Source organism: Anguilla anguilla, chromosome 9, assembly GCF_013347855.1.
Source record: "Anguilla anguilla isolate fAngAng1 chromosome 9, fAngAng1.pri, whole genome shotgun sequence".
Lineage (NCBI taxonomy): Eukaryota > Metazoa > Chordata > Actinopteri > Anguilliformes > Anguillidae > Anguilla > Anguilla anguilla.
Window position 1 is genome coordinate 20,628,473 of NC_049209.1, and position 13,614 is coordinate 20,642,086.

Below are 13,614 nucleotides of genomic sequence, written 5' to 3' on the forward strand. Positions count from 1 at the left end.
GTGACATACACACACAAAGAAATAGACACATACTACATATACACACAAATACACACAATCACACGTGTGCACGCTCACACACCCGCTGGCCGAACACACTGCTAGCAGGTGGAGCCGCTGACCAAGCTGATGACAGAGGAAATATGGGAAACGATGACCTGAGGGATAGACAGAGTGATTGTGTGTGTGTGTGTGTTTTTGCATGTGTGTAAGCGTGTGTGCGGTTGGGATCGGGGGTCGGGGGGGTCAGGGCTGTGTCCGTTTCCTGGCTTGCTTGGGCCGGCGGGGTTTGAGGATGACGTAGCTGTTGTAAGTGGTGTACTGCTCCGACAGGAACGGGACAAAGAACGCCCGGAGCAAGCGAGAAGACCTGAGAGAGGCGGAGAGAAAGCGAGCTTAATTACCTTACTGTCATAACGTTACTGCAGGACAGGAAAATGACAGCACCTTATCACATCACTTATTTACTCTGCAGCTTGCAATTCATACATGTATCCAGTAATAATGACCCATTTATACTTCTTCAGAAGGAATTTAAAGAGACAGCCTTAAAAGCACAACAAAGGGTGCAATACATATATATATATATATATATATATATATATTTTATTTTATTCAATAGAAATTTGAATAATGCAACATGATACATAATACATGATAAATAAGCACATACCATAAGATCTGCGGCAAGGGACCATGCATCTTTCTGGTTACTAATCTACAATTTCCAAACCCTTACGACATCTGTGATGCTGGAAATCAGAAGCTCTCTCATCTGACAAAACCTGCCTCGGTTTTCAATAAAGCGTGTTTGTCGTATACTCTCCCTGAAATAATGCAAGGCTGCCCCCTAATGTCAGCAGTGGCACACAGCAGGCAGAGCCCATCGCTCTGGGATGGTTAGATCAGCCAGAGAGGAGGGGTGCAATGCAGAGAGACAGAGGACAGAGTCACCTCCAGTCGTCTGCGCATTCGAGCGTCTCAGTTCCCCATCAGCCATCACAAGGCTCCTGTCTGACCTCCAAACACAGACCGATAAACAGGCAGGAATGCCGCCCTCCCTCCCACAACAAAAAAAAAACCTTCGCATTCACAGATGAGAATACGCAGAAGCGCTTTATGCGCATTTTGCCTGGGCCATAGCAGGCTGCATGCAGCTGTGTGTGTGTGTCTGACATATTTCCCTGTAACCGGTCAGTGGCTTCACAGCAGTAGCGTGTGGTGTGCAGCGTGACCACTCTCGCCTATTGTACGGGATCTCTTGGAAAATAAGACAAAGGAATCTAATAGGACGACTCCTGGTGGGAATTCCATAGGAGTGCGGGGGGCGCATTTCTACACCGCTCAGACGCGCGGAACTTGGTCAGCACCCCCGCATCCTGCCCAACCCTTCGCCGAGCCTGTTCCTGCTACAGCACCCCGAGAGAGCACTAGAGCGTACCCGAACGTGGGCGTGAGCATGTACGGTTCAGGATGTTTCCGGAACAGGGGGCCCGGGGAGATGCGGTAGGACATGGCTCCTTCCAGAGGGTCAATTCAGACATGGAAAACTGGTCCAGCTCCCACCAACTAACATGGCAGCTACAATGGGGGGGCAGCAGAGTCTCATGGAGAAAAGTTGGGGTGGTGTGAAGTGTTATAGTTACAGTGCAGGTGTGAGGTCTCACCATTGTGTGCAGGGTGTGTGCATGAACTATGAGGGGGCGGGGCGCAAAAAACTTTTCAGCAATAGGGTGTAGCGGGGGAGGGGGGGGGGGGTTTCTTAAGGTGACACAGTGGGAAGTAGGACCGCAGAGGAGGTTGGGGTTTGGAGTTTTAAGAACCCCTATTGGACTTGAAGGAAAACTGGGGGGGGGGGGGGGGCAGCAGGTATGACGTCAAAGCAGCTGTCGTATTGGCCCAATTAGCCACTGGCTCACATGGCGATTCTAATTCTGTCTGCGAGCTCCATTTCCCCAGCACTGTTGAGATAGGGCTGCTGCGCTGGCTCTCGCTGACGTCAGTACACGTCCCATAAGGCCGTGCAGTGGGAGGTGTGAAAGCAGGCATGTGAGAAATTGAGGGGAGGGGATGGGGGTGTTGAAGGGATCACAGAGTGTTAAATGCAGTGAAATCCTCTTGAAATCACTAACAGATATATTCTCCCTCAGCTACTGCACTGAAACACCATCCAGAAGATTTCACAGGCTGAGCTTTAAACTAAATATACGTTAACTTTGGAATTGAGCGGAGTAAGTGGCTTTAATTTAATATATTAAAGGGTAAACCTGGAGTGTCTTGTATAAGGTTTCGTACAAAACACTCAATACAGTAGCACTGTACGCTAATGGTGTTGCATGACATACTCCAGAACAAAATGATCCATGTCTCTTCAAATTAAGCTAGCCATGTCTGAACATAATAGCATAAATCCATAAACATGTTTCCGCTGACCCAACCTAACTGCGTGAGCCATTATAGCCCTGCATAATATAATCAAACGCACTTCAGTTATTATAGTGTCACCCACCGCTCATGTAATGCAAGTACCTGTCTGACAGTAGCTGAATCTCTCACTGAAGTAAATATTAAAAATGGAAACACCCCAAATAAAACATTCTTTTGTATTTTCATTTCAAACATAGCAAATATATATATATATATAATAGTTTCTTATTTTCCAACAGCCACTACAGCATTCACAAGGAGCATTAACAACAAAAAAACATGAATAATAATAAGACAATTTGCCTCGGTTAAAACGCCTTCTAATGACACCGTGGCATCAATAACTATTAACACTTTGTTCATTTTTAGATTGTGGAAACGAAACACATCGGTAAGCTCGGCTGTTTCAGATCAGGTTGCCAGATGCCCTCACTTACTCACCCTTCCCATCACCCAGCCAAAGCGCCAAGCTGGAGCCAGTCAGCTCATTACCCTTCAGCAGATGCACCTTTCAACTCCTTTGGGGACGTGAGCACGCGCCCTCCCGTACGAGAGCGCGGGAGGAGAGAGGGAGGTGCGGAGACCGACCCAACCCGAGGCCGCGAGGAGCAGCCGCGACCTTCAAGGGTGTGCGGAACAGCTGCGGGAGACGACCGGAGCGCGGGTTTCGTGATTGAGCGGGGCTGGGATTGCAGGGCTGTTCTGACCGAGCGACCCCATTGATTTCTGATGATGAGGGTGGCCTAGCGGAGGCTGCGGCAGAGCGCTCTGTGAGACCGGAGGGGGGAGGGGGGGCTGGGGAAGGCGTCTCCGTGAGCATGCAAAATGCTCCCATATTTAGAGCTTTCCTCTCAGCTGCACCGCACACACATCGCTGGGATCAAACGGCCCCAATGACGCACGTTCCTCCAGGACTGACAGGCGCATTTGTGTGTGTGTGTGTGTGCGCTTGCGCGTGTGGCCGGGAGCTCCTGTGTGTGTGCATGCCTGTGTGTGTGTGTGTGTGTGCACTTGCGCGTGTGGCAGGGAATGAGTCTGTGTGTGTGTGTGTGTGTGTGTGTGCGCTTGCGCGTGTGGCCGGGAGCTCCTGTGTGTGTGCATGCCTGTGTGTGTGTGTGTGTGTGTGCGCTTGCGCGTGTGGCAGGGAATGAGTCTGTGTGCGAGTGTGTGTGTGTTTGTGTTCATGCGCTTGGCCCTGTGCAATTAGAGCTTGTGAGTGCCCTCTTTCTTCTTAATGATGCACCAAACAGTTGATTTTGGCAAGTCTAAGGTTTGGCTCATGTCTCTGACTGTTTTTCACTTATTACTTAGCTTCATAATTAATGAACAACACTGATCCACATGTTGAAAAAATCCAATAACAGACTCCAAAAATAAAGACTAAAATAAAGACCAGATACTAAAAGCTCTTCTACCTGCACTAAGGAAGCAACTGAACAAACCTGACTAATCAGAAACACCTGTAAGCCAATTGTCACAAATATAACGGTACCCTGAAATGGCGGACTATGTATAAAAAGTGCTGCAATTTCTACATGGTGAAACCAAAATTCATTAAAATTACCCTTTATACACTGAGAATCTGCACTTCAACCACATGTGAATTGATTACAAATCTTTGTCTTTGTCCCAAACATTATGGAGCTCATTGTATGTGCACATGCTTGTGTGTGCATTTGTGTCATGTGTATGTTGCATGCACGTATAAGTGTGCTTGCATGTGTGTGTGTGTGTGCGTGTGTCAGAGAGAGAGGACATGCATTGTCCTGTATGTATGTGTGCTTCTGTGTGTGCATTTGTGGGTCTGAGTGAGTGAGTGATTGAGTGAGTCTTTCTGCGTACTCTGTATTTAGAAACATTATTATTACAGAGGGGCTGGATGTGGTAATTACAGTAATTAGAGCAGGGCAAATGCACCTTCAGGAGTTTCACATCTTTCACAAGTTTCCCAAAGTCCAGTAAACTTCTAGCAAATGACAAAGGCACCCTACTGCATGCAGTTCCTCACATGGCCTCTAGAGAGCAGTGTGACAGCAGGAGCAGCTGAGGCCATGAAAGACTCCAGATAATGCACAAGAAAGGAAACTGACAGTTTCCTGAAACAGGAGGAGGTGAGTTCCTGTGTCCTGTCATTAACACCCTCTTCAGGGTGCAGTGTGCAATGTCAAGCATGCTGTGCCTTTCCTTTTGAGATTCAGTCAATAAGAGATTTTGTTTCTTCAGTTGCTATTTCTTGGAAGACTGTGGTATACCCACTGGAACGGCAAGGAGAAAAGACTGTTGTCGTGCACATCGGCTCACTGGAAGGTGCATCAGAAGTGTGCATGTGCTCCACCTGTCCTACTCCTGATGTGCGGGTGCAGATGGACCTCTAAGCGAAAGCAGCGGCGACTGACACTGAAGTGTCCCAGAGGGGAGACCATGACAGTCAGCACTGTCGGAAGAAGCCTCAGCGATGAGCTAGAGCACAATTAACTGAGCACTCCAAACTGGGGTAAAAAATCAACCGAAAAAGCCTAATCATGGGCTGAGGTTCGCATAACTGGCACGGCTTCGCCCAGTGCGGTGACTGACCTGGCAGCGTCCAGGAAGGGCTTGTAGGCCACGATGCTCCAGTCCTCCTTGTTGGCGGCGTAGCGCGGCTCGCGAGGGGCCTCCGTCTCTGTGTCCAGGTCCACCAGGTAGTGGCAGTGCTTGATGTCCACCTGGGGGCCGCAGGAGAGGAGACGAGAGAGTCAGTACACACGGGCGCGCGGGTATCTGTGTCTGCAGACACGTTTGAGTGCGTGCATGTCTTTGGGTCTGTTGGCATGCTTATGTCTGTGTGTGTATGCTTATGTGTGTTGGGAGACTTCCGCTCAGCGGAAGGCGTGAAGCTCACTCACGTATCTGGACGGCTCCTCCATGTTCTGGTCATTCATGTGGGAGGGGAGGGCCCGTGTGGCCAGGGGGCCTGGGCCATAGGGCTTGGGGAGCTGCCCCCGAAATTCAGACGCAATAAACTGGAGCTGCCAGCTGGGGGGGGGGGGGGAGACGTTGAGAATTACTATCTGTGCAATTAGGGCCCCAGATTTACTGACAAAGGGCCTCTAAAGCACACATGTAAGAAAGCACAGGAAGTGCATGCGGCTGTGGCAGGGAGCAGGCCTGCACGACTCACTTGTTGGGCAGCAGGAAGCTGCTGGGGAATCGGTGCCACTCCTTGCCCACGCACACGGTGACCGGCCTCCCCTCTGGAACGGTGTGAATGGTAGGGTCCTTGGCGATGCGGTGAAACTCAGGATACAGGTCCAGAGGGGCATGGTAGCCTACACAAACAAAAGGCAAGGCCAGGCCCATTCAGTTAGCCATTCACAAATCCCTCAAAGAGAGTGTCTGTGCACACATGCATGTGACTATGGGTACATGTGTAGGAGTACATGTATGCGTGTAGTGCATGTGTGTGGGGGGTGTATGTGTATGTAAGCGAGCATGAGCATCAATTTACATGCATGCATCTGTTCGCAAACTAGAGGGAAGGTGTGAATGTGCCTGTGAGTGTATATACTTTTGTGTGTGGTTTTTTTGTGCTCTACAGTGTATACATGCATGTGAGTGTCTGGTTTTTGTGCAGTGTATACAGTACTTGTGAACACTATAGTATGAGTGTGGTGTGTGTATATGCAGACATTATTATAAGTTTGAGTGTGTGTGTGTGTGTTTGTGTAAATGTGTGTTGCTACGTGTATTTACACATACAGGCAATGCAGAAACTATGGAAACACCTTGGTAAATGAAAGACAACAAGCACATGCAAAGCACATCTACCACATAGGTGTGCAGGCAAGGCAAAGTAGGCGAGAAACCACAGCTTGTGCAGTGGGTTACTTATTTGCTCACATTTTTCAGCCTGGGGAAAGGATAGCCAGTTTAATAAAAAAATGCTAGTTGCCCAACACTTGATTACATGGCTTTCACACTGGTTTTTAATTTTTTTGCCCACTACCTGTGCGCTCGTGTATATGCATGTGGGTGTGTGTGCATGTGTGCGTGCTCCTGTGTGTGTATAAGTCTGTGTGTGTGCGCGCGCGTGTGTGTGTGTATACGTGCGGGTGTGCGTGTGTGTGTATACGTGTGGTTTTCCTCACCTCTGAAAAGAGCCACGGATCGAGACAGCGACAGAACCGCAAACAGCAGCACAGACCCCAGGGCCAGCCAGTTGGAGGAGATTGTGTAGTGCTCCAAACGGTAGCGCTGGAACAGGAAGTGGTAGCACTTCTGCAGAAAACAAATGCATGCAGGAAGACTTGTGTGTTAAGGGAAAGACATTCATATCCTGGGGGCTCACTTTCACTTACTTAATTAGTCCTATCATTCACGGAGTTTGATTTATACTTCTACCTACCTGCCTGCAAATGATAAATCACAGTTGACATTGGCGTGGAAAGTTATATCTGGACGAAGTGACCAGTTTCATGTGGAGAGTTTGGTCAGGACAGAGTGACTGTGTGTGTGTGTGTGTGTGTGTGTGTGTGTGGAGAGAGTAGTGTTGGGACAGAGTGGCTGTGTGTGTGAGTTTGTGGGGGGAGAGCTGTGTTGGGACAGAGTGATCAGGTTTGTGTGGGAACAGAGGGCTCACCTGCAGTGATGACAGGGCCACAGCCCCGCACAGGCAGATGAGGGGGTAGATGGGGAAGAGGAAGCGCTCCTCTTTGTGGGGCCTCGTGAAGAACACCAGCATCCACAGGTACATGGGAGAGAGAGTGAGCCAGTAGGGCCGGCCCAGGTTCTGCACTGCAGGCACACGGACACACAGAGCTCAGCTCAACTCAGTTACAGCACACCCTGGACTAACAGACACACAGAGCTCAGCTCAACTCAGTTACAGCACACCCTGGACTAACAGACACACAGAGCTCAGCTCAACTCAGTTACAGCACACCCTGGACTAACAGACACACAGAGCTCAGCTCAGCCCAGATTCAGCACACCCGGAGCTAACAGACACAAAACTCAGCTCAGCTCAGTTACAGCACACCCTGGGCTAACAGACACCCAGCTTGGCTCAACTCGGTGGGAAAAATATATTTTTGCTGCATAAGGGGAGGGAAGGAAGCTGTCAAGGCTCCTGCCACTATCACCTTGACCACCCAGCTGTGTTAAATGTGAGCCGCATGACCAAAGGAGAAGTCCTATTTCTTTTCCTGGTGAGGTCACATGCTTGCACTGTAATCCTGCTGCTGCCGCTAAATCCAACCATCAGTCTTTCACCTTTCTCCCTCTATCCTCCAAGTCTCCCTCCATCACATTCTCTCCATTTATGACCCTCTCCATCACCGCCTCTCTTCTATCACACTCTCTCCCTCTCACTCAGTACAAATCAATAACGCAATGCGAGGTCATGCAATGTCTGCCAGCCAAACACCTGGTGCCCAGTTACAGAAATGCTTATTGTTGAGCGTTGTCAGCAAAGACGTGCAGCACAGAGATCTTAATCTCTATAGAGCACATGCCCTTATTACGAATGCATTGTTATCCTTGCAGGCTAATTGGATTTGGGTGCACAATGCAAGCGGCTCAACACTGAGCGTTATAGCCTGCTGACCGAACTCTCACACCCCTCCCCAGCAAATGACACGGCTTACGCGCGAATAGCTGTATCGCGCGCGCGGGCAGAACGGCAAGCTGTGACCTCACAGTCCGAATGCGCTGTCCAAGCAGCCACTCCTGAACTGGTTATGTGAATGAACCCTTTTCTTTTTGAGCTGCCATTGACACTGCAGTGTAACTGCCATTGTACAGGGTGTGCTGTACAGTACCTCAGAGTGAATTAGCACATAGACCAGCAAACCAGCAGAAGCCTGAGCCCCTGTCTGAAATGCTCCATGCTCAATCTGAGGCCACGAGCATGCTACCCTTGCAGCTCATAGCAGGCTGGTACTGAGCACGTGTTTTAAAGGGGCAAAGGAACAATACATTCTCCAGTGGAAGTAGACAGCATTTAATTTCATTTGATCAAACATGTCTGGCATCTCTGAGTGTTTAATAACCTTCAAACACTGGCTAGCGCCCAGGCAGCAGCCCATTAGCAAAGGCCTGCATTCATTAATAAAGAGACACAATGTTCTCTCCGCACGCTTCTCTGGACCGTTTACGGCAACCGTTCCTCTCGAGATAACGAGCATTCACAAAATCACCCGGCCGGCACACACACTTCCGCACACACTCAGCCCTTTCCCACTTTCAGCACACAGACACACACACACTGACTCACACTGACACACACACACTGACTCACACTGACACACACGGTATTGAGTGAAGGGAGCTGATGTCACAGTGCTTGCTCACCATTAAACCTCTGAAGCAGGGCTTCCATCAGCGCAGTGAGAGGCAGGGAGAGCAGGGCCAGCACGAACACCACGTTAAAGTTCAGGAAACCGTTCACAAAGTAGTACTGCCAGGGCTCTGTGCCTACACTCACCGCAAAAACACACACACAAAAGCACACGCAAACTTTACTTTAAGCTAGTGCTCCACCTAGGTTCAGACAGAACAAATAAAACATAAAACCAGAGAAGTGTATCCACGAATCCACTTTCAGCGAATAATAAGCCAACACTGCCCCTTCCTGCTAGCTCTCTGAAACTGCAGACATCTTTACTTGCGGCAGCTTCAGCTTCTCCTGTCTTGCATGTGATTCATATAGGGACAATTTATGAGGAAAGAATTATCTGTTATATACAGTAAAAACGAAATAACAAATAGAAAAAAAAAAACTGAGAGACGGTTTCACTACAGTGCAAAAACATCCCTGGGACAAAGCAGATGAAATAAACTGTACCGTAGAGATCGGGGCCATGCGGAGTGAACACGTTGTACAGGATGATGTTGAGGGGAGCGATCACCAGCTTTCCATAGTAATAGCTGTCCACTGCCACCACAGGGGCCTACGAGAGGAAGAGGGGAGAGGGGGAGGGAGAGAGAGTGGTGGGACAAAAATAGAGCGGTACAAAGAGAGATAACAGAACAAAGAGAGAAGAAAAAGTGAGGGAAAGAGATGGAGTGAAGCGAGAAAGAGAGGGAGAGACATGGCATTGTGAGGGACAGTTTACTACTGTGGCCGTTTACTTTTGGAGAACTCAAACAATTGTGTGTGAGCTTACCAGGAACAGAAGCAGGGACACCAGAGTCCAGGTAATGAAGCTCTTCCATCTGCGTTTCAGCAGCAGCAGGTCAAAGGCAATAGGCAACCTATCAGAACACAGAGCAGTCAGTTCAGCTCCTGCACATTCAAATAGTCTATCTGCATGACCAGAGAACTTTAATATGCAAAGACAGTAAGTATTGTGATATATAAAATTACATTATCTGATAGGCTACTCTTCTCCAGGACCAGTTACACAGCACATATCCATATAGCTGAAGTTTTACTGAAAGAAGTCAGGGTGAATACCCTGTTCCATCATTCGACAGACAGTGCGGTCTTCCAGAAAAAGAACCTGAAACCCAGTAGCCTAACCCAGGGATGCTCAAATCTGGCATTGAAGCCAGTAGCACTACTGGTTCATTCTTTCCCTCCAATCAGGGATGGATTGAGTCCTGGGACATCAGGCAAGTGGGATATGCAGCTAATCAGTCACATTAATCAACTTATTTACCATTTTAAATCTGCAGCTCTGAGTGTCCCAGGCCTGACTAATGGCTCATAACTGCTCCCCTGGGCCTGGGCATCCAAATTCAGATGTGCAGACAACAGAAATAGTGCAGTTCTACCGGACAGCCAAGAGGGGGCTCAGGGATCCAGGAATATATCATACAGGGTCTTCCCCCCATTTCCAAACTCAGAACCCCTCAAACTGAGCCTATACTCTCACCCCAAAAGGACACTGAAGGGCCAGCCCACGATGGCCCCTGCTGCCACGCCTAGGATGGCCAAACTGGGCATGTCCTGAAACCAGCCTGTCATAGCCACGATCGTGCTGTACATGCAGAAAGTGCTGGGCAGGAAGGCTGGGGATCACATGACACACATTAAGATTCAACAATGTATACCTGCTCATCCAGGACAACCTACACAACATATCCAACATCTTATGCAAAATACTAATGATAACACAAAAATAAAATAATCCTTCTACAGAAACCTGCAGAGGAGCAGAACATTCCGGCACTCAGGACAAGGAAGGCCAGCATCAGCCGTCCTACGTGGAGACCAAACTTCTTACACGCGGCTCTGCAAAGAAACACAAAGGACAGACATGTACACACGTGCACACACAAAAGGTAAGAGAATGGGGGCACGGGTGAGGGGCATGGGACTCACAGTCATCAAGCCAGTAGGTTTTAGACCCTACCTAAGACCCATCCCTTTCTGTTCAGGTGGAGCATGCAGTACACCCCCCTTGAGGCACCCCTTTTTGTCCGCTCTGACCAGCCCCTCTACAAAACTGCAGGACAGCTTTATACAGGCGCTTTGTGGTTAGGGACTTCCCTAGCACTCACTTGTAGAAGTAGAGCTCACAGACGCAGCAGGTGAACGCCAGCACACAGCGCAGGAAGTAGAACACCAGGACCTATCAACCCAAGGAAACAACATTCGGGGTCATTCTGCACTGACACTGATTCAGAGGTGCATTTGTTCCAAACAATTTTTCTGGCTTAATTTTCCAAACAGCAGTACAGACCAGTACTGGTCCTCTCCTACATTAGATATCACAGTAAACTCTTTTCACCAAGAAAACAAAAATGTACAAAAATCTAAAACATTTTTTTAAATAAAATGTAAAATCAAATAAATGATCGGGGGTATAGTCAGAAGTCGGCATTAAATCCTGAAATGCATTGAGCCTCTACACTGATGTTTCCATAAGCCCTTTTCCTGTGGTACTGGGAGCACCCACCTTGTTGGTCTGCAGTATCTTGGCGTGAAAGCAGGCGGGCAGGGCGTGCAGCCACAGGTAGGCGTAAGACCGGATGGCGTAAGCCGGGGAGTACTCCCACGTCTGCATCCCTTTGCCATACAGCAGGTAATGTGTCTGACAGGGCAGAAGGGGGAGATCTCACACACAAGTCTCTTTTATTCGGTCTACTCCTTCCATAATTTTAGAATGACATGATAACAGTGCATCAGAGAGAGAGACAGCGATAGGAAGAGACTGTGACAGACAAGAGCAGGACAATAAGATACTATGAGTCTATTATGTGTTCCACTATGACATCTGAGAGTGAGAAGAATTAATGTGACTGAGTGTGTTATAAAATGTGATATAGTTAATGCTAAAAAGTGAGTTGAGAGTGATTGGGAGAGCATCAGAACCCATCATCTGGAGAGTACTGAAAGGAGACATGATTAGGTGATTGTTAGACTGAGCTGTCAGCAGTGCACAGCACTCACAGGCTCCCAGTAGTTGAAGGTCTCGTCACAATCGGAGATGTTACTGAGCAAGGCAGCACAGAAGCGGGCTGACACCAGGCACTTGAAAGCAGTGGAGCCCTCAGGTGCCCATACCTGGCCTGCCTTGCTGGAGGTCCTACGATAGGATAAAGGCTGGGTGAAGGGGATCACATGCTTATCTGGGTACAAACTAAGCAGCCAGGGGCAAAGCAGAGAGAGCACAGCAATATTCCAGAATGAATTTGAATTTTAAATACCTTGTAGATTCGTAATAAAGCATCACATTTACCCTAAGTGTAAGATTAATTGCTGACGATAATGCCTACCTATCGTGATCTCGAGGCGCAATGGCTAAAAGATAATCGTTTATCTAACAGGGCATGCGCAGTGTGCAATTTGCTATTTCTATGCGACATCTGAGCTGACAGAACGAAGTCTAATATGCTAACTTCAGTCACGAAAGGTCCCGCGTTGAACTCTGTTAAATGTGTGACGAGAACACAGTGACTGGTTGCTGTTTCTTGTCTTTCATCCAGATAAACCTTTACCTAATTAACAACTGGCAGCTATATCTTAAGCAGGTTACGGCTTGTACACACGTAACTACTAGCTAGTTTTCAAGACCAAAAAGCTAAGAAGATTGGCAGCCAATAAAGCTTCATACACATTAACGTGCACTAGGAATAATAAAAGTGTTCGCCAGCCTATTTCCCACAAGTGGAGGAATTCCACAGGTTAACTCGTCAAATCCAAAGCCTTTGGAACATTGGTGATGGTAACGTTAGCTAGCCATCGAACACCCTGGGATGAATGAGACAACGTGACAATTGGTTGTTACTTCGTAGCTACGTGTCCGTAACCTATGAACCACACCAGCTATGCAGTTAAATCGCTGCTATATTTTAAACGAGATGTGAAATTCTGTTTAACGCACTAGCATATAATGAGTAATCAGAGACATATTTATTTACGGAGCTCCTGTCACATGCTATGTCAATTTAGCGAGCTAACGTTAGCAAAATTAAAGAAGATTTAGACAGCCAACGTTACTTAGCTAGCTAGCTAATGATTATGAAAATCGACTCATCTGCAGCACTCACTCATTCCGTATTTCTGGAGTTTTATTGTCTTCGATCCCTTTTTCGTCTTTGGTTATACGGGTATCACTTGCAATGTTGGAATTCACGTTATTTGCGTCTTGTTTGCTTCCTCGTCTGTTCCGCTGCCGGGTTCCCCTCGTCGCCATCTCTACTACTGGCACACCATGGCCGCGTCGGCCGCAAACGCGTTTTCAATCAATTGAAAGATGGCCATATCAAGTGTGGGCAAGCTCAGAATCGCCTAAAGCAGGCAGACCATAATAATCAAAATCACTAAATTTTATGACTTTGCAAATACTGTATCAAAAACATGAATAAGCCTAACGTAATAAATTCTGACTACCGGGATATTGGCTAGGCTATCCATGCCTTCTGTCTCTGTTGTGTAACCCCCTGTAATTAAGTGTTCCTGTAAATCCTGTATTTTGTAGAATTCTGTCTTTAACCTGTTTGTGTTATGTATGCACCTATTGTGGAAAATAATTTCCTCCTTGAGGACAAATAAACTATCTATGGCCTAGATAGATGGACAATATTTGGTAGGATAGTTAATTGTAGCCTAGATTTCAGTCTTTTCGTGGGATGTTACAGTACATTACAGGTATTTAGCAGACGCTCTTACCCAGTGGGACTTACACAACTTTTGCATTGCATCCATTTATACAGCTATACTGAAGCAATAAAGGTTAAGTACCTTGCTAAAGAGTACAA

General features: G+C 47.7%; 1 protein-coding gene across 1 annotated transcript; it reads right to left on the minus strand.

The window, feature by feature from the left end:
• Positions 1-212: 212 nt before the first annotated feature.
• On the minus strand, positions 213-13,275 carry alg9 (ALG9 alpha-1,2-mannosyltransferase). The gene is made up of 15 exons (XM_035431856.1): positions 12,904-13,275; positions 11,804-11,939; positions 11,310-11,444; positions 10,912-10,982; positions 10,554-10,642; positions 10,284-10,419; positions 9,573-9,660; positions 9,251-9,356; positions 8,758-8,880; positions 7,046-7,200; positions 6,555-6,684; positions 5,588-5,735; positions 5,313-5,442; positions 5,002-5,132; positions 213-370 (listed from the first exon to the last, which is right to left on the minus strand). The coding sequence occupies exons 1-15, from the start codon at positions 13,047-13,049 to the stop codon at positions 247-249; spliced, it is 1,848 nt and encodes a 615-aa protein (XP_035287747.1). The 5' UTR covers positions 13,050-13,275; the 3' UTR covers positions 213-246.
• Positions 13,276-13,614: the final 339 nt, after the last annotated feature.

Bases quoted from the DNA above. Each gene is read 5' to 3' on its own strand.
- alg9 (XM_035431856.1), bottom strand. From the start codon at position 13,049: ATGGCGACGAGGGGAACCCGGCAGCGGAACAGACGAGGAAGCAAACAA. The intron at 5,443-5,587 runs GTGAGTCGTGCA...CCCCCCCCCCAG, and splicing joins AGCTTCCTGCTGCCCAACAA to CTGGCAGCTCCAGTTTATTG. The intron at 5,133-5,312 runs GTGAGTGAGCTT...TGCGGCCCCCAG, and splicing joins TGGAGGAGCCGTCCAGATAC to GTGGACATCAAGCACTGCCA.